Raw genomic sequence first — 24,813 nt, forward strand, 5'->3', positions numbered from 1 at the left:
GTCTCAGGTTACAAACTTATCAAGAACAAATATAGAACATAATACATATTACATACAAATGCCATTTCTGATGCATTATGTGGCCGCTGGATTTGTATTCCAGTTTCTTTTCAAGTGCTCATATTTGCCTAATGGTTTAAATTACGATTTCTGAATTTTATGTCATTAACCAAGACTTTTGATGAACAGTAGCTTGTATGATGCCTGGGTCCATGGACTTAATCTATTTTTCTTGCATACAGCTTGTTGCAGCAGCAGATTGTGCAGGAGCTTTAGATGTCACCAATGATTTGCAACAGTTGCTGGTAACCATAACTCAATAGATCGAACTGTTTCAAAATTTTATCCTTTGTGTGTATGTGCGTGCAGTGTGTGATTTTAGGGTCTCACTTTTATTGGTAGCTTTGTTTCAATGAAATTCTATTTGAGCACGGTTGCAGAATTTCAGCTTTTCTTGAATTTTTGGAAGTAATGATTGTTTCTTCTTTTTTCTTTGGTCAAGAGCTGAACTTTTTAAACTTGTTTGCTTTTCTAACTCACTGTTTCTGAAGCTGAAAGTTTGACAAATGAAGCTGGGTTTTGCTTGTTCAGTGTGTAATTTTGTTGGATGTGCTGTTGCTTTGATTGTTGTTTTCTTAATTATTGATAGCAAAGTTGTCAACATTGAAGTGTACTGTGAAATTTAAGTTATGGTAACTTTATCGTAATCAAGAAAAATGACAATCATGACATATGCAACAGCTTAGGGCTCAAAACGAATCAGAAATCATGTTTTTAGCTTGTAATATTCGTTATTTTTTAATACTAGTTACCTATAAAAAATCTATCTTTATCATCATCAAAGCCTTATCACAAAAACTTGGGTTTGCTGAACGATTTAAAGAAGAATGAAATATTATACATTTAAAAAAAATAATATGCTGGAATCCCCCATGGTATATAAGGCCATGCTAAATTCTTTTATAGTCTCTTGCTAATCTAGCAATCTGACATGGACAATGAAAATATTATTCTGAATTGATAGTTATATAAGGTACAAACAAAATACTTTTTTTTAAATAAAAAGGAAAATCAACAAAACCATGTATCATGAATTCAAGATCAAATGAAACAAGTTTTTAAGTTCTCATGAATATATTTTCAATTGCATACCTGGACATGCATTTTCTCGTCTGTGTTGGGTGACGTTTAACGAGAAAATTTTGTTATGAAAAATGTTTCTAATGATAATTGCATTTAATAATTACTTGTAAAATATTAGGTATACCTAATACTGCTACCAGAAAGTAGACTCAACCCAATATCTTGAAAATGGAGCAAAGATAGGGAACACAGACTAGAGATGATCCCCTTCTTTGTAGAGTGCTTGTTGATTTCATGTTCCCAATCCTAACCAATCACTTAGTGGTTCCCCCATTAGGGTTCTGTTTTTCCTTCTAATTGTTAATGCCCTCTAAATTTAAAATGTAAGATTGTAACAAAAAAAAATTGCCTAATGGGAATCAATGTGTAGGAACACAAGAGCAATCAAGATGCCATTGCTTAATTAGTGAAAAAAAGGGTCTGCTTATTTCCTTTACTGGGTGAGTAAGGTGTATGAAAAACCAAAAATACAAAAACAGTAGTCATTATTTACACATGAAATTTGTTCGATACTGTATTCAAATTGTAAGCTACAAGAGAACCATAGATTCAGATCACGAATCTTGCTTGAATCATATGATTTACACAAAATTTTGAACATTACCTTCTGAAGGATTCAAACCTAAGATTCAACCCGTTTAGGTTGATATTTTCTTGATTCATATGATTCAAATCATAAATCTTTAAAGTTTAAAACATTGATTGGGAATGAACTACTAGGTAATTTTATTTTAAGATATTTTTCAATAAATAAATTGAATGTAAAATATTGAATCAATAATGGATAACAATATGCGTTTCAGTAGTGGATAAAATTACGAGTTATTATAGAAAAATATAGACGAAAAAGAAAAGCTCCATTCAATCACTTAAACAAAGTTCCCAGTATCTTGGTATCCTTCTAAGGAAATCCAGATTCTTCCTTTACTTCAAATTCTGCATGTCTAGAGATTCAAAAGTAAAAAAAAAAAAAACCAATCTCATATTGCTGGTGTCATTAGAACATTTCCTTGTTGGTTGGTATCACCTTCTGTCTTCTTGTGTGGCATTCATTTTATCTATTGTTAGCAACCACTTAGAAGCATCAGGGGATCAATGGTGCCATTGATGGCCTTGCTTCATAGAGGTCATATAGAAACTTTTATTTTTGGTGCATGGAATTTACATACTGAGCTGAAATAAACGGATGTGCTACTTATCGGAAAAGACAAAAAATGAAAAGGGAAAAAAAGATTGTTTTCTGAAATGGGATTGTATATATACTATTTGGCATAGTCATGGGTCATGTGTCGATATGGTAAACTCCACAAATAGAATTCATGGACTCCATGTTATATTTTAAATAATTTAGAATGAAGTGGATATATGGATAATAACGGATAATTTGATGGGATAGACGTGTATCGTGTATTTATAGACAAGGAATGATACTCAAAGTATTAAAATTTTTTTGATCAATAAAGATAATTTTATTAAAAAGATACAAAGGGGGTCGAGGTGACCAACCCAGAAACAGGGAACCAGCAAGAAAAAACAACACAAGAAAAGAGAGAAAACAAAATAACAAAGTGCAAAACAACATGCTAATCTCTCGGCAACGAACAAATCCTATCCCAACGAACAACGAAATCTTCAAAGTAAACCCCCTTGAACTCTTTATAAAGTTTGCTCTAAGAATACAAAATCTCCAAGATTGAAATGATTAACCCTTCCCTTCTAGCGTAGCAACATTCCCATAAAAAATACAACGATTACGTTCTTTCCAGATGCCCCAATAAATTGCAGATGGAGCCAAGAACCAGAGAATCCGTTTAGAAGCCAAGGAAGAACCTCCCCACACCAACCAAGAATCCAACACCGACTTAAGTGAACGAGGAAAACACCCTACTAGCCCAAATTACAACAAAAAGTGCGACCATATGTGATGAGCAACCCTGCAATGAATGAATAAATGATCCGCCGTTTCGTCTTGGGCTCTAAAAGTATTAAATTTTGATTTTAGTTTCTATTTGGGTCAGTTTGGAAATATAAATATTTTGATGAATGTGGCTATTAATACAATTTCTTGAAAGTGAAGGAAATGTTGTGGAGACTGAAATATTAAGGAATCCTCATATAAAACTATAGGATATAATAAAATCGCCATTAAAACAAACTCATCAAGTCATTAGAACATAATAAATATTCATAGGGAGTGTGGAAATTAAGATCAACAACATTTTGCTACACATACAACTATTTGGGAGCTTGACAGTGGAAGACAACAACATTCTATATGGAATGAGAATAATAATGTCACATTAACTACATACACCTTAATATGTAAAGCATTTGCTTAAATGGAGAATACAAAAATTATAAAAATTAGGATTAAGGTAATATTAATTTTTGTTTTTAAAATTTAAAAGATTATTTTAGAAATTCAAATAGATAATCTAGTTTTATATGGTATTTTTATCATTTAATGTATCACAAAGGCACTTTTGTACTTTGAAATATTAACTATGGCAATTTTGAAGGGTGCGACTTTTTGCACACATCGAAATGGCTCATTTCACCCACTTTCTTGCGATACCCACTATAACTTTAAAATAACTATCTACACACACCTATTAAATATAATTTAACCTAAATTGCTTATTTCACCCACCTAAAGGTACCAAACCATTTTTTTTCTTCTTCTTCTTTTCTCTCTTTCTCTCCCATTTTTTCTTCACATCTAGAAAGGTTTCAATGAGGGTTTTAAGCTTTGATCTTACTTCTTTTTCTTTCCCTAAACACTTCCAATCAAGTCGAAGCCATTCACATGAGAAAGTTCTGTTTGGTAGGTACCTACCGAACTGGTTTTGTAATGTTCGGTAGGTACCTACTGAATCTGTTTAGTAATATTCGGTAGGTACCTACCGAATTTGCTAAAACAAGTTCGGTCTGAACCTATTGAACAAAATTGCCAAAAAATCTTCGAGTCTTCAATTCAAAATTGTTGTTTTAAGGTTTTAATAGCGATTTTCCATCTTCCTTGATGATTAAATGCAAAAAAGTAAGAGACATTTCAAAGAAATAAGATAACTTGAAAACAGAACCCATAAAACCCAATCTCCATTGATTCGACTTCTCACAAAACTTAGAAAGAGATGAATATGAAGAAGAATAAGAAGAGGAAGAAGAAAAGGAAGGAAGAAAGAGGGAGGGAGGTAGGAAGAAGAAGAAAATGAGTTTTGGGTTTTTGTTCCGTAGGTGGTGGTGGGTGCAATAAGCCAAAACAAAAGGGTGAAATGGTAATTTACTTTTTCTTTTTTACAAAAGTCACTTAAGTGGATGCATTGAGCCATTTCGGTATGTGCAAATAGCCGCCCCCATTTTGAAGATAACATAAATAAAAGATTAAAAGATAATTTTGTAATTTAAAAAAAAGCTAATAAGGTTATGGGAGTTGCATTTGTATTTTATTCATTTTTACGAAAAGACCCTGATAATAGTATGTTTAAATGGAATATGAGGGGCATTTTTGGAACATGAAAGATATTTTTGGAAAAAAAATCCTCACTCTGCCTTGTCTCATTATAATAGTAAAGATACGAATGAATAAATTATTAATATATCCTAATAATTAAAACTTGGATGATTGTGTGTTTATATGAACATACTAATATGCGTAGAATACATCAAATAAGGTGATATAGACACCTAACTAATCATAATTTTTTTAATAGGTAACCAACCATAATTCATTTATCCTAGTTTCTGAATAAATATTATGTGTAATTTTTTTATTCGTAAATATAATTATTATGTGTAATTTACAAGTTCTTTCTATATAAATATATAATTTTTGTCATATTTATACATTTTATTAATATTTTTAGAATATTTTTTTCAAAAAGAATATTTTGATTGAAGTTTATTCTTCCATCAAAATCTTGAACTTCTGTATACAAAATTTTATTATTTCGGTCAAAATTCACTATTCACCCAAATATTTTGTGAAATAGCGATTGAGATTGAAATATATACCAAAAGAAATTATCTGTTAAATTTTGTGTCAGACCTTATGGAAATGGAAATATTTCGGTAGTGGAAATATGTCGAAATTTAATACATTAATAGTTAATGCTATAATTATCAATAATGCATTTGGGGTCGGCTGAACGATTTCCTTTCCTCTGCTCAATTATGACCAAAGCCACGGTTTTTGTTATTGATAGTGTTCATAACCACTTTTACTACCTCAATCCATGTTCTTTTGGGTCTTCCTCTTGCTTTTTTAAAACCTTCAACTTGCACATTTCTTACGATAAATGCTTGTTAATATCTTGTAATAAGGAAATAAAAAAGAAAAACAAAAAAATTACAATGTGACTAATCTGACCTGTGTCCGACATGGGTACTTCACCCATTTAGAAGAGTTCATGACACAACATATATAAATAGAAATGTACAGCATTATGCAACTAGATAGTTTCAAGATTTATCTCTATTTACGCACACATGCAAAAAAAAAAAAAAAACAGAAGAAAGATTTTCTGTACTTAGTAATCATCCAAGAGAACTGTGCAAAAATCAGTTGGCAAGTGGTTCACCATTGACTATGGTTAGAACTCATTAATACTGTATCTGATAGAATATTCTTTAAAACATAACCAGTTCCTTTTATACAAGTATGTTGCTTGAGTTCTCAGAAAAGAATTTCATATAACTGAGGTTGGAAACATGACATGGTATACTTTGTTTCCAAATGTTTTAAGGTCCCCAAAATAGGTGTGGAAAGAGGAGACGGTAAATTCCCAATGCTGTTATGACATGAATTTTTCTTCTAACCACAACTTGCGTAGGCTTTTACTTGTACACCTTCAAACTTTTTCCCAACCTCTGGGACTGGCACTTCGTGGAAAAAATATCAATTTTATTGGTTCGAAAACACACGTCCTAGTGCAATATTTAGTTTTATCTTATTATACACTTATCTTTATGTTTGACAGGATAGTGATGAGCTTGCTGGTCTCCATTGCTTCCGTCACCTTCGGGATCAGTTAGCAACGTCCATAGATTCCATTAACAGGTAGGCCTTTTGTGTCAAGTCACATTTACCCAAGTTTTCAACTGGTTATTCTGAATCTTTTGATTGCATCTTTCCGAATTTTGGACAAAGTTCATTTGTGTATTGAATTGATATGGTTAAGTTTCACTAACGGACCAGGTCAATTTGATATTGGATAAGTCTTCAAGAACATATGAAATTCAAATACGTGTCAAGTTCTGCAAAAGAAATAAATGTCTGAAAATGTAATATGTAAGGGGGGGCGTTCAAGGGCCAACTTTTTAGCAAACTTTTTGGCAAAACATTTTTCAAAATATGGGTTAGAGATTTTGGAATAGGCTGATTTTTGGTGAGGATGATCTCTACGGTGAGGAGATCATCATCACCAAAAATCAGCCCATTCCCAAACTTCTAACCCCATCAAAAACAGTTTATAAAAAATGGACGGTCCACGATTTTTCAACTTGTAAACATGGGTTAGAAGTTTTGGAATGGGCTGATTTTTGGTGAGGATGATCTCTTCACCGTAGAGATCATCCTCACCAAAAATCAGCCCATTCCAAAACCTCTAACCCATGTTTTGAAAAATGTTTTGCCAAAAAGTTTGCTAAAAAGTTGGCCCTTGAACGCCACCCATATGTAAGAAGGTCAATATTAGTGAACACTTCTATGGTCTTTTTGGGCATTTTAAAGTCAGAATGCATAAAATCCATATCACTGTTTTGAATAAGTCGGTATATGAAATTTATCAATGGTTGGCATTAAAATACTTGTAAATATTAAGTCTATCACTTCACTTTCCAAAAGACCAAACATCTGAATATGAACTACAGAATTATTGAGCATGCTGAAGATGAAAGACGAAGTTCCGCCTCTTTCCTTTGGCAAGCGACTTAAAGTTGGGTAGCAAATGATATATGCTTCTATTAGGTTTACTAATTGAAAAATTTATGTGCTTTTGATTGATTACTTTCTTTTGGAGTCCTTGTAACTCGAATGTACTTGAGTTCAAAGATGTGTTAGCAATCCTCTCTCTGTTGATAGGCCATGGCAACTGATGTACTATACGAGCCTATTGTTTTCTAATAATGTCACTATCAAATGTGGAAGATTTTGTGACTCAAGTACTCCAAGTCCATATAAAGAACAAATGTAGATCATCATTCCAGCAAAAAACTGACCTTGTTTTGATGCTAAAGGTTCCTTGTAGATGATTAAAGGTCATTTCAATTCCTGACAAAAACTGAACCAGTTTTGATGCTAATCATCTTCCACACACTTTGAAGAGTCAGAGTGAATAGAATGTCATTGTAAACCGTTGTAAACGGGGAATACTGTTAACTGCCTTTATAATCTTTTAATATAAATCAATACAATACACTTTCATCATTGATCAAAAGAAAGAAAAAAAAAGGAAAAAGAAAAAAAAGAAACTTAACTAGTTTGTTGTCTTTTGTATTACCTTATTGAAGAATTTGGGGAACCACAAAACCTTCTAAACTAAAAGAAGGAACTAGGAAAGATTAATATACGAGTGGTTGTGGGCTTGCAGATAATAGGATGGTTCTAATTTATAACTTTAGTAGACAATTTGAGTTTGATCATTTAGTGGAACAACTTCATTCAATTGAAAGTCCCTTTGAATGTCTCCAATCTACTTCTTTCCATTGGGCAATTTGTTGGTTAAGTTATTTGTTTGTTTCGCTCCCTGCTTTTTTTGGTTAAGGTAATTTTGGTGTCTTGAACTCTGTAGTGCTAATTCATTTATTTTACTAAGTAGTGGTTTTCAGTAGATGCATTTGTAACTTGTGTAATTCATTCTTGTAGCATTCTTTTAGCGGAGTTCATGCGTGCGTCTATACATGATGCAAAAGATGTGGATTCAATAATTTTGTTGAGATTGAAAGCAAGGGCTTCCAACCTCACCAATACAAAAGATGATGAAGTAGGTGTTATTTTTATCATTATCTTTGTTTTTGAAACTGAATGTTTTAGGCTTTGCGGTATTGTTGTGAATTCTTTTTATCATTCAGGGTTGTTGATTGTATGATCTACCTTACTGCTGTAAGTTGATCCCTAACATCCTTGGCCTGAACTTTGTGCTTCTGAGGCAGCTACAGTATGAGGAGAACACCTATTAACACATGAGACTCCTCTAGCCATTAAGTTTATCTTTATTTTTATGTTTTTTGATGGGGAAAGATCTTTTTCTAGTAGATGAAATATTTTATTAATCCATCAAAGGAAAGGAGGTTGAGAAGCCTTGTCAAATAGAAAGGAAAAGGCTACCAAGGGAAATTGCAAACTCTCATTGCAAAGAAGGTCTTATTAAAAAGGAAGTCCTTGAAAGAAAATCCCTTGAATCCTCAATTGCTTCGCACCAAGAAACAAAAGCCCTAAAGTGCAGATCATTATCAAAGACTTATCTCTAAAATTTGGGTTGGCTGAACGTATCCTGTTCCTCCATTCAACTTTATCTAAAGAAAGAATAGAGTTTATCTTAAAAGTAAATAAGGGGGGAAGGATCCCCTTCACATAAAAGATTGCCTCTTTACATCAAGAATGACCTCTAAATGTACAGCTTCAGTAGCACACAAGAAGTATAGCTATATATGAAAAACAGATTATACATAATCCAATAATTACCTAAGGTTTCCAGAAGATAGGAATCCCTAGGGACAAAATCATCAAATCAAGCTCGTTGAACGCTTTGGGTAGAAGTCCAGTGAAAATGTGGAATTAAAGGGACTGCTGTTCTGTGAATAACTAAATCCACTGTTCTGTAATTATTTTTAAATATAGGATTTCCACCCCTTTCCCTTCCATTGTTCCAAGCTACAGAAAAGGGTATAATTTGCTAAATGAGCTTTTGTAATACATTAGGGTTCAAACACTCATCCATCGTTACTATCTTGCATGCTGACGAGAAGAATTAATTCACTCCAAAAAGCTGGGGGATCAAGCAAAACCAGTAGAATTTATGTTTCTTTGAGTCACAATAATCAAATTGATGCAGGACGGTTGGCGAAGAAGAGGAAAAAATGGGTGGTTAGGGGATCTGATTTGGGATTTGGGTTACGATAATGTAAACCCAAAAGAATTTGGGTTGTAGGGTTTAATTTTGACGTTTTGCAATTACGACCACAATCTCAAAAATGATTTCTTTTTCAATTATTGTATTTTCTATAGGGTAAGGGGAAGGGTTAATATTGAAGTTTGTAAGATAAGGATTAAAGGTAGAGGTATGTAGGTTTTAATTAAGAATACAAAATAAAGAATAAAGAATAAAGAATTCAAGAACTCAAGAACTCAAGAAAGTTTAGAGAAAATAATAAAAATAAAAATGAAAATAAATATTAGAAGAGAAAGATAGAACCTTGGAATCACACCAAGGGTTTCTTGGAATCACATGAAGAATGGTGAGGAACTTTTTTCACTCCAGGAAAGAAACTCATTTTTTATTCATCAAATTCTTCGTTAAAAAAATCCTAATACAATCTATATATAAAGAAAATAAATCCAAGAATTCTAATCAAAGTAAAATACCAAATAAATAACTTAATTTCGTAATTTTCTCTCCTAATTTTTCAACCCTTGTAAACTTAAATAAATGACAAACTAAATTTACCAAACTGCCCCTACATATTATACTAAGATCATGACATCATGTGCCAATAAAACATGAAAAAAACCCCAAAAACATAAAAATAAAACTCTAAAACAGAAAATTTGATAAAAATAAAATCTACTCTTCAATCTTTAATGTCCCCATAACTCTCCAGTTGAAGGTGCCATTTGGCTAAGTTGATGAAGTCTGTAAGTGTTGATCCCACGATCTAGACTCAAAACCGCCTTCACCCACTAATTACTAACCACTAACCTGTTCGCCTATTAGAGAAAAAAGAAGAAAAAAAAAAAGAATCAAATGCTCTAGTTTAGATCTCAAGCTAGAACAAAAAAAGGGACACAATTTTTCCGGTACTACCAATACCAGTGAATAGGATGGAAGAACTTCATTCACTATCAAAACAAAAAGACCTCTATTGTGTATGCAAAACAATGGAAGTCTTTATGTTTAAAGGATTTCTTTCTAGTGCTCTGGGACAATTGGGGGTTCTTTAGAAGAAATATGAAGATCTACTTTTGGTGGCAACATTCTATTGGGTGGTAGTCCTGTTTATGGGGTCAAATCGATATGATCTACGAAGAAATATTTAAATATCAGTCTTATCGATCTGCTATATTATTAGTTTTTTATTTCTATAATTTGGCCATTTCAATTCATGTATGATGTTAAGAAGAACTTTAGGATAAAATTATCAAACTGTTAACTGGACTTGTCTGTTAGCAGGTTAAGTTGGATGATGAAGAAACCTCTAGCTTTCGAGATCGTCTTCTCCCCCTTATCATTGGATTGCTCAGAACTGTGAGGCCTTCTTTGTAATTTTTCTTATGTGAATGTCTCATGTTTATGTCAAACATAATTCGAACTGGGTTGAACGTACTTCCATGACATAGTTATACATAGTAATGTATAGTCCCTGTTATGTGCTTTTAGCTAATTCTTAAAATATAATTGTACTGTGATAATTATACATTTTCCTTTATCATTTTTTTATTTTTTTTATTTGGGTCTCCGACTGTTGAAATGTATTGCTTGATAATTATACTTTTTCCTGGACTCTGCTTTAACTTACCGTTTGACAGCATATCTTGATTGCTATGTGTACATATTTTTTTATTTTTGAGAAAAATATTATTAATGAAGGAAAATCTGGTCAAGGTGACCTGCAAGACAACATAGACACACAAAAACAACAGGCTAATTATGATTGATACAACAAATTCAATCCTCATAGAATACACCTCTAAACTCCTTGAAGAGTTTACACAAAAAATAATAAAAACCCCAAAATTGAAATGATGATCTCCTGAACATCCTTTCCTTCAAACACAGGACAATTCCTTTCTTGAAAAATTCCCCAACAAACTGCAAATGGGGTTAAACTCCAAAAAATTCTTTTGGACGTTAAGAATTAGTAATGAATGAACAACCAAAGATTCAAACAACTCATGAGCTGAAGAGGGAAGGCAAACCAAAACTGCAAAAGGACTAAAAAAATGAGTCCATATTACATGAACCACCAAACAGTGAAACAGAATGTGATTCGAAAACTGGGCCTATATCCCATGAGCCACTAATCAGAAAATCCGAATGTGTTCCGTTGATTCCCCATCCTTCTTGCATAACACACACAATTTCGCCTCACAAAATCCCCCCTCCTAAGCGGATCCATCGTAAGCACCTTGCCATATGAAAAATGAAATATTTGATGGTACCTAGTACCCCAAACAGCAGTTACCGGAAAGGAAGGAGCCCACCCCTCACCAGGGACTGATTGAAGGTTTTCATCGAGAATTCTCCCTTCTGATCAATGACCCAAATCCTTTCATACTCCGCCTCCAAAGATAAGGGAATAAAAGAAATACCAGAAATCAAATTACTAATTTGATCCATTTTCTGGTCATTAAAGCCTCTACGAATGCCAAAGTCCCAAGATGCTTCCTCCCTTCACGCTTCATAAAACAAGAAATTGGAAGATTTTTTCTTGAAACGAGAGAGCAAAATCTATGAGTTCAATTATAGGGGTGAAACCATAAACATTTATGGGATTGAGTCTATGTAAGCTTCATATATATTTTTCTGCTAAGGTTATCAAACTTTAATTATTAAGAACTAAGAAAAAAAAATATTACAAGGATTGATCTGGAGCATTCCTTCCATGTTCAGTTTATTATATTTTTATGCTAATCAGAAAACACGTGGACAAGCAAATAGGGTAAGAATGAAAAGGATTAAGAGAATAATTAGAAAAGATTCTCCAATTTGCGCTAACATTTCACTTAGGGATACAGAGTGGCTTCTTAAACCCATATTTATCATAAACCATCAGTCTATGTTACCTGGGAACAGTAGCCTTATGGTATAACCTCTTGATGATTCTGCACAATAACAAACACACAATCACTATACACATGTTGGCTCAATAATGCAACTATATAGGGCAAACCTTTTATCGGGGCCTTGGTTAGGATGGAGAAGGGGAAAATGTGTGTGGGGGTGTAAAAGGTCGATGTGGTTGTGACCTTCCCACATCATGTGCAATTTCGTTGTTGTTTTACATACTTAAATTGGCATGATTATGACCATTCTCATGTCTAATTATCATTGATAGTGCTGTCAGGAGACCCTTAGAAAAGGCAACACTGAACAAATGCTGTTGATCTTTATTTCTACACCCTATATGGTTGTTTATTGTGGTTGATGAAATACAGATATTGCACTCTTCATCTTTGTTTGATCATTTCTTAAAATTTCAGCGGAAATTGCGTTTATTTTGATGATGATTAAAATGTTTCTACACTGGTCGAACAATTTCAGGCTGACCAAAATATGCCTCAAAATCCAAAGTTAAATTCTTTATATGTACTATATCCCCTTTTTCTTATTATTTTTAATAAATAGATTTTGTATTTGTGTGCCACTGGTACCATGCATGTCAACCTTAGCATTTATGATCTGCAATGAAGATACTTTGGTATTAAAAAAGTTGTGGAATTACAGTTTTGCTGCTATTTACATCTTCTATTGTCATTATCCGTTTGTTCAGGCAAAACTGCCCTCTGTGTTGAGGATATACCGTGATACACTTATTGCTGACATGAAAACAGCAATCAAGACCACAGTTGCAGAGTTGCTTCCTGTAATGGTTGCCCGACACTCAGAGTCCTTTGAATTGATGACAGGAGAACAAACAGTGGATTCTGATGGTGAGATATTCAAACATATCTATATATATATATATATATATATATATATATATATATATATATATATATATATATATATATATATATATAGGAAGCTTTCAGAGGCCCTACAGAGGGCCAAACATTGTGCCAAACATTTTTCAATATATGGGTTAGAAGTTTTGGAATGGGCTGATTTTTTGCGAGGGTGATCTCTATGGTGAGGAGATCATCCTCACAAAAAATCAGCGCACTCTGAAACTTCTAACCCCATCAAAAGTGGTTTACAAATAATTGACAGTCCACGATTCTTCAACTTGTAAACTGAGGTTAGAAGTTTCAGAATGAGCTGATATTTTTTTTTGAGGATGATCTCCTCACCATAGAGATCATCCTCACAAAAAATCAACCCATTCCGAAACTTCTAACCCATATATTGAAAAATGTTTGGTTCTCTTTAAGGCTTCCGAACTCTCCCCTATATATATAGGGGAATGCTAACGTCGAAGACCTCATGGGGACGTTAGCATTCTCCACCACATTCACTTTTCAATAATACCCTGCCCCTTTTTTTTTTTTTTAGTGAAAAAGACAAGGGTATGCTGGTCTTTTACATAATAAATGCTAAGGGCATTTTTGTCTTTGAATTTAAATACCTTTTTGCAATAAATGCTTTGGCAATGCCACATAATAAATGTATTTATTAAGGGTGTAATAAATGCATTTATTATGTAAAACACCAACATTCCCTTTTCTTTTTCATTAAAAGATAAAATGGAAAGGGTATGCTAATGTCCCCATGAGGTCTTGGACGTTAGCATTCCTCATATATATATATATATATGTAGTTTATTATTTTTTTGAATGTGCGGCTTCATTCCAAATTCTCCGCACTCCACATTATTTGTTGTTGTTCTTTATTTGCCTTTCATTCCAACTTCTCACGTTGTGACCTAGGTGGTGGCTCATCACTTGCAAGCAAGTTACGGAACCTTTCATCTGAAAGCTTTGTTCGACTTCTGGATGCTATTTTCAAGGTTGTACAGGTAAGGTAATGTTTGACTGTATTTCCTTTCTTTTTTAGGTATTGGTTGTAGTTAAACGGTAGTGGACGTTAACCACTATATCACTGGTTATAAGGATTTCTGCAGTATATAGAATTTGTTAACAACTATTTACCCCAAAAGATCAATCTGATGGGGAAGGCATGACTATGAATACAAGAGGGTCACGGGTCGAACTGGGCCACGATACTGGAGCACGTTACACCCGGGAGTGGAGGCGGATAACACAACACTCAACACTCCCCCTCACCCATAAGGGTGAAAAATTCTTTTGACCTATACGAACCTAGCGCTTTGATACCATGTCGACAACCATTTACCCAAAAAAATCGATCTAATGGGAAAGCCGCAACTATAAATATAAGAGGGTCACGGGTCAAACTGGGGTACGATACGTGAGCACGTGACACCCGGGAGCGGAGGCGGACAACACAACACTTAGTAGAATGCATCTTGCATGTGTTCATTTTTTAGTTTCAAGGCTTGGAAGGCCTTTCAATTGATTTTTCCAAGAAATTTATAAATTTTTAAAATTTTAAAATTAAGTTATCAATAATTTCTTCCCCTTTGGATCTCCTTCCTTACCATTTCCTTTTTGGCTTGATAAGCTACAATTAAAGGGCTGTGAATAGTTGGTTTGTTTGGATTTTAGTCATAAGATGAACTATTCAACCCCCCCTCTTTTTTTATTATTATTTATAAGTAAAATACGTTTACTTATAAAAAAGGGCTGTGAATAGTTCATACTATGACTAAGTTTTTCAAAAACCATCTATTACACAACGAATCAACATTTTTTCTCAATGTCAATGAATAAAATGTACTCATGCTTTTAGAATTGCTGTCCAGACGGGAAGGACCTAAGCCAGATGGAGTTAAAACCAATTGTGCTAGCCCCTCAAGAAAAGTGTGTTTTCGAGGAAAGTAAAAAAATCAGGTTGATCTGGGGCCAATAGGGAGGAACTTTTCTTTAGTTGAGGGTGGAAATGATTTTAGTGGAGTGTTGAGAAAAAAGGGGTGTGCCTGTGTTATCAGTTGGAGAAGACGTGGATTTGTGTGGTCCTTGCAGTCTGGGTAGGGAGAAATCAATATCTCCTATTAGCATTGTGAGTCAGTTTATGGAAGCACCTAGGATGCCACACTGGGTAGCTATTCAATGTATTATTTGGTACCTAAAGGGATCTCCAGGACGTGGTTTGTTATATAAGCCTAATGCTCATACTTGGGTTGAGGGATATATAGATGCAGATTGGGCTGGTTCTCCCTCAGATAGGAGGTCTACCACATGTTATTCTACCTTCATAAGAGGTAATCTTGTATCATGGAAAAACAAGAAGCAAACAGTGGTGGTCAGATCAAATGCAGAAGCTAAATATAGGGCTATGTCTCATACTTCTTGAGTACTTATTTGGTTACGACTTTTTCTCTAGGTAATTGGTTTCACAGTAGACACTTATGAGTCTTTTATTTGACAACTAGACAGCCATGCATATAGCTTCCAATCCGGTATTTCATGAGCAGACGAAACATATCGAGGTGGACTGCCATTTTGTTCATGAGAAACTTCTGAGTGGTGAAATTGCCATAATGTATGTCAAGTCTGAAGATCAACTTGTTGATCTATTTACCAAGTTGTTGGGAAGTGACAGGGTTACTTGTTTGTGTAACAAGCTGGGATTATATATTCTCTAGTTTGAGGGGGAGTGTTAGATATATCGGTATTTTATATATGTGCCATAAAGGCATATGTGTGATTTCAATTTTTTTTTTCTTCTAGTTTTATATATTTATACCACGGTTCATAGTGAGAGAGTCAAGTTCGACTCCTCCCACTTTCTCTATTCTTTTCTTCTCTAAACCCTAATCTGGTTTTCTACACTTGGAATTATAGAATCCTGAAGGTGTCAACTTTCTAAGTTGGTAAGGTTTGTGAGTGTCGATACCACGACTTGGGTTCAAAAACCCTCCTTCACCCACCAATTACTGACCACTAACCTGTTTTCTATCAAGTTTTCTTTTTATTTTATGGAACCGGTTGAAATTCTCCAAATTTCTTGGGTGTTCATTGAATTTTATGATTTACCTCAACTAATTTAGAAAACTTCACAGAAGCTTTAATGGGGATTGTTTTCATCATTTCAAGATATTTTGAAATTTCAAATTGGAGTTTTTCATTACGTATGAGCCAGCCTAGGAAGGGATTATTGATCTTTATGCTTGGAGCTTTAAGAAAAATTTTATGCATAGGTTGGTTAGGTTGCATTTCATTACAATTTGAATCTTTGGTGATTGCATGTTCAGCTGAATATCATTTAGTGTTTGCTGATGTTATTTTGACCTGCCAAGTTTTATTTGAACTTTATCATGCACTCTAGTGACCATCTTAAGTATGCTATGATGTAATTTCTCTTCTTTTAGTGAATGCAGGCACATTTAGTGCGGGCTGCTGAAGTTAAAAAGGCTATTGAGTGGATCATGTGCAACCTTGATGGTTGCTATGCTGCTGATTCTGTTGCCACAGCACTTGCACTAGGCGTAGCTGCTGCAGAAACAAGTCAAGAAAGTTCGCCATATTCTCTTCAGAAGAATGCAAAGGTTACTTCCTTTCAGGAAAGAGTGAATGACGCTTCAAGTCCATCAAATATGGCAAGAAATTTCCGGTAAAATCTTGTTTATTTTGGTCTTAATAAACCCTCAAACTACTAGTATATTCAACATCTTTGCTCGACTGATGCATTCATTTTCTATGCAAAATACATACAAGACATCTGTTTTAAGGTTTTCTCTTGGCAGCTGTTGTTCCGACATACAACCAATTTTCGTAGTATGATTGGATTACTTTTACTACCAAGTTAGCTGAAACCCTCACTCTGACTTTTCATGTACTCTTACTGTCAATAACGAAGTGTTAGTGCATGCACACAGGATTTGTATGCTTAATATATAATTCAATTTGGACGAGGCTCTGGGCAGGGTGGAATAGAGGAACCAGATTCATCTAGCCGATCCCAAGTCTTGGGGATAAGGTTTTTAGAATGATCACGATATAATTTGGGGTTCTTTTAACTACGGGACTTGGTTTTTCCAGAAGTGCGTCTGGGTTATCATCTGCAAGTTTATTTATGGTTACCCTTAGCATGAGTAGAAATTTTGGTGGAATATTTGCAATATTTTCTCTTATTATTCATTATTTCACAAAGACCAACAATGGCATCAGTGAACTGAAGAGTGCTTGGGTGCAAGTTGGACGCTCTAAAAGGTGGAGAGAAAGGAAGGAAATAGTGTGGACTGAGGTAGTAAGAAAATATCTGAAAACACATGCCTTGATGGAAGAGGTAGCTCCAGAAAGAGTTGAACAAAGAAATAGGATTCATTTGGGATAAGGGATAGAAGATGATGATGATGATAATTCATTAATTTGTATTAATCTATCTGCATTAGGACACCGATGGTACACTGTGGAAAACTAAAATATACATAGAACCTAAAATGGGGTGGTTAACAGTTATTAAAACTTAAAACGAACTGTCTGAATGATCTTCAGAAGATAACACGAGTAATTGTTGAGACTATGTGACACCGAAGCTCCATTTTCAAAATATTGCCTTTTCAAGACATGCACTGCCATACCCCTTTGGCAAATCAATAATTTATCCTTCTTTCTTTTAGTTTTACTTTAATTGTTCTAGTGATGCACATCATTATCATCATACAACTGTGCTATTGTATTGTTTTGTGGCCAACATGTCTGAGACCTGTTCTGTGTTGAAAGAGCACTCTACCCTGCTGTAGTTTGGTTATTGGAATCCTCAGATTTCTTAAAAGTGCATTGTGCTAATTAGAACGTAAACTTAAATTGAGGGTGTTGCTTAAGTCAAGTTTTAGGTTGCAATATATTGCATGCGGAGCTTTGTAAACTACAACCTCCACTTTTAGCAGTCCTAATGTCTCCTTGTGGATTTCCATGTTATTGTTCAATTGTGAAGTTAAATGCCTTCCACTTAGTTGATTGTCATTTAGTTGGTTTAATGCAAAATATTATGTCAAATAGCAATATTCTTTGGCAATCTGATCATATTTCTCCTTCACAGTGCTGATGTATTGAGGGAAAACACAGAAGCTGTATTTGCAGCTTGTGATGCTGCTCATGGAAGATGGGCTAAGCTCCTTGGTGTTCGTGCTCTTCTTCACCCAAAGTTAAAATTGCAAGAGTTTTTAAGCATATACAACATCACTCAGGATTTCATAACAGCTACTGAGAAGGTATTGCTTGTTCATTGATGAGCATTTTGATCAGTCAATGATTTTTTTTTTTTTTTTTTTAAACTTTGTGATACATACATGCATGCATAAATATATATATATCTGCTGAACTAAATTTATATAAGCAGATTGGTGGAAGGCTGGGCTATAGTATACGGGGAACATTGCAGTCACAGTCCAAAGCCTTTGTTGATTTCCAACATGAATCTCGGGTTAGTCAGTTGTTTAATAATGCTCTAAATGTTTTTCAGTTCATGTAAGAGTTCTGCTTGCTGTTATTGTGTTGTAACAACTTAATTGGGTATTGTAGATGACAAAGATTAAGGCAGTTCTTGACCAAGAAACCTGGGTTGCGGTTGATGTCCCTGATGAATTTCAGGCCATTGTTAACTCTCTTTGTTCTGATGCTTTGATGAATGGGAACCAGGCTGATGCTCATGGTAACATGGAAACAAGCTGTTCTGATGTTGTCTCCAGGAATGAGGGTTCACTTGTGGTAGAGGCTGGGGAATCTCCTCAACAGCATATTGGGCAGAATGACGTTGTTAATAACTTTGCAGATAACACCAAACAAGTTAAATCCTTGTCCTCGACTTGGGCAGATCAAGAAAATCGAACTCAAGTCCTTGGTTCTCTGGTTCAGAATGATGATAGTAGCAGAAAGGAGCATGGGAAACCTACCTCTCAAACTCTTATGTATAGAGGCGTTGGTTATCATATGGTGAACTGGTTAGTTACCTTCTTCTTCCTTCCACGGGCTTTATAAAGTGTTCGCTTAGCTTCTGTTTTCCAATTTAGTTGTAAGCGTAGCATTCATATGCCTTTACAGTTTACTGCTTGGTTGTTCCCAACTTCTGACCTGTTTTTCTTCGGTCAGCATTGTGTTTCCATGCTACACTTATCTTTTATATTTTTCGTTTTGGACAGAACTCGAGGCTTCTTGTTTTTGAATATTTTAGTTTATTGAGCTATTCATTTCATATATATATATATATATATATATATATTATGGGTAAGCTGGACTAGAACCCACAACCTCAAAGTTGCTTTTCAATGTGTCAAACCAACTGAGCTATGAGTTGATGTAGGACAATGCAAACTCAACCTAAGGTGATGATTCCAAGATCAAGAATAATTACCAAGAACAATAAAATCCGTAAAATAAATTAATTCTATCAGAGATTATTCAAGAAAATCTAATAAGTAATTAAAATATTTCCTAGGCTAAGTTACAATCTTACAGGACTACTCCCAAATATTAAAATTAGGGATCCTAAGGAAGATAGGGCTTCCAAACTAACTTAGGGTCTCAATCTAATACCTGTGAAGGTTTCCTTAAGCCCAATCAAAGGTTTCAAGAAATTTTTTTATGCTCAAAGGGTTTTATTAGCTTTTCAACAATCCCAATTGACTATATGAGGAAAGTCTAAAGGGAAGTTTGGCAATTATGGATACGTTCTAAGAAGGTTAAAAGGTTGGTATGAGATTATATTTGGTGGGGTAGTAAGGTAGGAAGGTGGGATGGGGTTTCTTGATAGAGTTAGAGGATTCTTAATGGGTTAGGAGGGTTGTAGAGGGTTAAGGTAAGGTTTGGAAAAAATGGACAGCAAGAATCAGCTCTATGTGTGTTCTAGATTAAGGGGCAACAGGGTTCTTGATGAAGGAATTAAGGTTTAGAAAGGGTTTGGACAAGAAAATGGTGGCTGTAAATTCCTGGACGACAAGTTTTATTGACAAAAGAAATTAAGAAAAAAAAAAAAGTTAAAGAAGATGATCAAGAAGATGGAGAAGATGAAAGATAAAATGATCATTACCTTGGAATCACACCAAGAAAAGTTATCCTAACTTGGAATCACACCAAGAAGAGCCATGACTTCACACCACACATCCAATCTCTAGAAAACCTGTAAGTTCTATTCAATCTCTCATAATAATAAAAATTTGGAATAATGTCTTTATAACTATTTGTGTAAGAATCAAAACTTTAATTTAATCTTAGTCATCCAATTAACATAACAAGATTTGATGGATGGGAATTGTAATTTTAGAGAAGAAAATAATTGTTCTTCTTATTCATCATAATGCTTGAGTACAAGGTATATATAGCAAAGAATACTAACAAATATATAACTTACTTTCCTATAAAAGAGGAAAATCTAATTAGAATACTAACAAATCTGTAACTAACTTTCCTATAAAAGAGGAAAATCTAATTATTGCAAAAAACAGAAAAATATGCGTAATCATAATCTGAGATACTAACTCAGATTTTATTTGACAGAAAATAAAATATCCTAACAGTTTTCCTAAAACTTCGACAGGAATAAACCTTAAATATAACAAAATAAAAATACCATTTATGTCTCAATCCCGTTACTTTATTTCCCTTGAATTTTGAGCCTATGAAAGCTCACTAGAAAGACGTGGTAAAGTTACCAAATTGTCCCAAAACATCTATACCATATGGACTGATATAACATAAAAATAAGTCTGAATATGAATCCTAATCACTAAAATAGACCCTCTTAAACATAAAAGCTAACTAATGGCCAAATGGAAGAGGCTCATTACCTCGGATGTCCTCATCATGGGTCTAAGCCCTTCATTTCATAATGTTATATGCACGCTTAAAACATTGAAAGAAAGTCACTTCTTTTGTAATTCCTTTTTTTTTTTAACAAAATAAAAATAATGTGCATCCTGTTAGACAAACATGAGTCAAACAAACTAACTTTGATGCTCTTTTGTTTCCTTGGCAGTGGTTTAATATTGCTGAAGATGTTGTCGGAGTACATTGATATGAATAAATTTTTGCCAGTGCTATCATCTGAACTTGTCCATCGTGTTGTGGAAATTTTAAAATTTTTCAACACAAGGACTTGTCAGCTTGTTCTTGGAGCTGGTGCTATGCAGGTAGGTTTTTATCTTGGCTAGGAAATTCTCAAACTTATTCTGGATGGATTTAAATATATATTTTTTTAACTTGATAACGATCCTTCTGATTTTGGTTTTAATCAGATTATGGTGTCCATATCACTTGGCTTTCCTATTAATATTAATTTTGGTCCCTGTTGATTCTGTTCATGTGGTATTGCAGGTTTCTGGGCTGAAGTCCATAACTTCTAAACACTTGGCACTGGCAAGTCAGGTTATCAGTTTTACCTATGTCATTATTCCAGGTATTTTATAATAAATTCTGATGTTTCTCTTTCCTTGGAATTGGTTTCTTGTGCGTTATTATGAGAATTAAGTTGTTTCATATCTATGTTTGTTTATTCTACGTTCAAGATAGTGATCTTATTTCCAGTATTGAGGGGAATATTGAGATCATATCCACTGAACTAATTGCTAGAAGCTAAAAACACTGTACATTCATTTTTTTTCCTGGTAATTGTTATCTTCTTTATTAATAAAATTTTATCTATCATTTTTTTTTTCTGGCATGAAGTTTTGTGGGCTTTTGTAGCTAGTTGAGTGCTTGATAACATGTTATGTCTAAAGTTCCAAAATTTATTTCTAATAATTTTTCTGTGTTGAACAAAGAAATCAGACGTGTTCTTTTCCAGACGGTACCCGAGTCTCGTAGGGCATTATTACTTTCCGAGATTGATCGAGTAGCTCAGGTACGATCCTTTTGGATGCTTTACCTTTGTTCTTCATCATTTTCTGCTTCATTTCATTTCATTAATTTAGTGAATGGCAGGTTTGCTGTTTAGACATCTTATTTAGTTTTGGTAAAAACAATCATTTTACATGGAACTTAAGTAAAGTTGTTTTCAACTCTTAATGCAGCATCCTACCAGTTAGTCATTGAAGAAAAGATAATGATGTATACAAAGTAGTAGTTTCTTTTTGGATTGACTAGTACTTACCTTTAAGCAATTTACCCCAAGAAGAAATTTTAATCTTTTGTGTTGAAGCAATCAATTGTATTCTTCTGGATGAACTAAACATTTTCATTTTCATTCCTTTTTATAGTTGAATATTTTATTAAATAGCGATACAAATATACAAGATTAGGAGGTGGATAAACCAATTGATTTTAGACATGTTTTAAGGCTTGAGTGAAGAAAGAAGAAGAAATGAGGAGGAAGGAGAAGAAGATCTAGTCAGTCATCAGTTCCTAAAATAGCATCTCCTCTGAATACAAGGCTTTAAAGTTAGAATTTGGACAAAAGAAACAAATATTCTTTGATGTCCAGAATGATAAAATATATTCCTTCCATCTTCCCTTCGAATACCCCTCTGTTATGCTTCTTCTAGATGCCTCAACAAATCGTGAAAGGCTCCATAATATCCACCTTCAAGAAGAGGTAAAAAATATTACTGGCTTTGGAGTAAGTCCAAATTAGTGAAGGGAATAATCCAACAAACCCCAAATTGATTAGAAAAAAAGATACCATCACTGCCCTAGCAACCTCCTCAGGGAATATAAGGTTTTTTTGAGGTTGATTCTGAGCCGCCATCCAAGCACGAATACCTTTGTTTAAAAGAATATTTTTGGTGTAGATTTCCTGGGAAACGAAGTCATAGGCACATAGGTTCAGAGCCAGCCCGAATACTCCAAGAACACTCATCCATAAATGGGTTACTTGTACAAATGACAAAAAGAATTGTAACCAACGTTTATTGGAAAAAGCAACCCCACAATCCAAACTCCTAATTGTTGCATGTTGTGTTTGAGGAGTGAGGAGGTGGCAGATCATCTTCTTTTGCATTGTGGAATTGCTCAGCAGGTGTGATCCCATTTCCTCGGTCTATTTGGCTGCCTTCCAAGGTCAATAAGGGAGCTTTTCGAGTCTTGGATTTTCTGGGGTTATCCTGTTAGAGCTTCCAAGCATTATCTATGGAGTCTTCTTCCTTTTTGCCATCTGCTGGGGGCCTTGGAAGGAGAGGAATAGATGTACTTTTAAGGGGAGGGAGCTCTAGTTACATGATTTTATTTTATCAATTAGGGTTTGTTGTTTTTCTGGGGGAAGGTTTTTAGAGTTTTGATAAGTAAGGTTTTTAAAGAGTTTAAGGGGATCTTCTTTGAGGATTTTGTCGTAAGGTGGGAATATATTTGTAACTTGGAAGCAGACTAGAAGGGGGGTACTTTTTTCTTTTTGGCCTTTTTGTGATAAGTTTTGTTGTACTCCTTGGGGTCACCTCGACCTGTTTTTTCTTTAATAAAATTTGAACTTACATAAAAAAAAAAAAAAAAAAAAAAAAAAAAAAAAACTCAACAATTCCAAACCCTAGTGAAGCTCGTGGGACCAAATATCATGGAATTTACACCGATATTCTCTCTTTGTCATCAAAGCCTTGTCCTAAACATTTAGGGTTGGCTAAACAAATCCTGTTACTTCATCAGGGTTCATCTTGGCAAGTGGCAAAAATTTTAAACTGGTTGTTAATCTGACTTAACTTTCTTCCTTTATCCAGACAATGTAGTGTAAACAAAACACTAAAATCTCAAACTCCATTCATTGATAATCAAAACTGTAATAACAAGTCATTCCTGATCCCTTTTAATTAGACTAAAAAATTTGGAATTTTATAAGCCTCCTTATTTTCCTAAACTAATTACAATTCCTTCGTAAAAACAAATTTAAAAGTTCTTACAAATTTCAAAAAAAAAAAAAAAAGTGTGTATGTTCCTGAACATTGAATTTAATTGCCACCTTGTTTTCCTAAATAGACTTGTCCTTAATTTTATTTTTCTTGTTCACATGAGTAGTGTAAGCCTTCTTCTTTTGTTGGGAGGAGTGATTAAGTGCTACATGCTTGGAGACTTGGTAAAGTGGGCTGTACAATCAGTGGCATCAAAATGCTTATCTATTTTGAATTTTTTTCCTTCGGTTGCTGAAGCCCGCTCTTATTTTTTGATGCGTCCAAAATATCAAAATATAGAATAGCTAAGATATGAGAAGATTGCTAACATAATATCTGTAGTGCTTTAGTATTCGTTAGATTTTATCTTATTTTTTAATTTTGTTAAATATAAACCTTTCAATTTGGGCCTCTAGCTCTAGAGCTGGACTTAATTTTTCATTCTACAACATATTTTTTTAATTTGATATTCTTATTTTATAGGTCTTGATATTGTAGAAATTATTTTAGAGTATTTTTTGTGTGAATTCATCTAATCATTTTGTAGTTTGACAGCTCATTTGCAGTCTGTCATGTTATTTTACACCATGCTTCTTTACAATTCTTCGAAATTTCAGGATTATAAGGTTCACCGGGATGAAATACATTCAAAGCTAGTTCAGATAATGAGGGAAAGATTGTTGTTTCACCTACGTGGGTTGTCCCAAATTGTTGAGAGCTGGAATAGGCCAGAGGATAATGATTTACAGCCCAGTCATTTTGCTCGATCCCTTACCAAGGTGGAATACTTCTGGATATACTTTATCATATTAACTGTTCTCTTGGTATGAGTGATATTAGGCATACAAACTTCAAGCATCATTTAAGATTTTTTAACATCGCTAAATCAATGTTTTTTTTTTG

General features: G+C 34.0%; 1 protein-coding gene across 4 annotated transcripts in view; it reads left to right on the plus strand.

The window, feature by feature from the left end:
* The window catches only part of LOC147393028 (vacuolar protein sorting-associated protein 54, chloroplastic-like), a 35,142-nt gene that overhangs the window by 2,202 nt on the left and 8,127 nt on the right, over positions 1–24,813 (plus strand). Inside the window, exons 2-15 of one of the 4 annotated variants that reach the window (XM_086456454.1) lie at positions 243–305; positions 6,123–6,202; positions 8,009–8,126; positions 10,530–10,607; positions 12,853–13,012; positions 13,949–14,037; positions 16,483–16,715; positions 18,147–18,318; positions 18,447–18,530; positions 18,629–19,047; positions 21,078–21,231; positions 21,416–21,497; positions 21,869–21,941; positions 24,528–24,666. In XM_086456454.1, coding sequence (XP_086312580.1) covers positions 243–305; positions 6,123–6,202; positions 8,009–8,126; positions 10,530–10,607; positions 12,853–13,012; positions 13,949–14,037; positions 16,483–16,715; positions 18,147–18,318; positions 18,447–18,530; positions 18,629–19,047; positions 21,078–21,231; positions 21,416–21,497; positions 21,869–21,936 — 1,800 coding nt within the window. In that variant the 3' untranslated portion in view covers positions 21,937–21,941; positions 24,528–24,666. Of the gene's footprint in view, positions 1–242; positions 306–6,122; positions 6,203–8,008; positions 8,127–10,529; positions 10,608–12,852; positions 13,013–13,948; positions 14,038–16,482; positions 16,716–18,146; positions 18,319–18,446; positions 18,531–18,628; positions 19,048–21,077; positions 21,232–21,415; positions 21,498–21,861; positions 21,942–24,527; positions 24,690–24,813 lie in introns of those variants that run through there. The other 3 variants (XM_086456455.1, XM_086456452.1, XM_086456453.1) reach the window with 3 other exon arrangements.

This window comes from Akebia trifoliata, chromosome 10 (genome assembly GCF_017979445.1).
Source record: "Akebia trifoliata isolate Shusen 1 chromosome 10, ASM1797944v1, whole genome shotgun sequence".
NCBI classification, from domain to species: Eukaryota; Viridiplantae; Streptophyta; class Magnoliopsida; order Ranunculales; family Lardizabalaceae; genus Akebia; species Akebia trifoliata.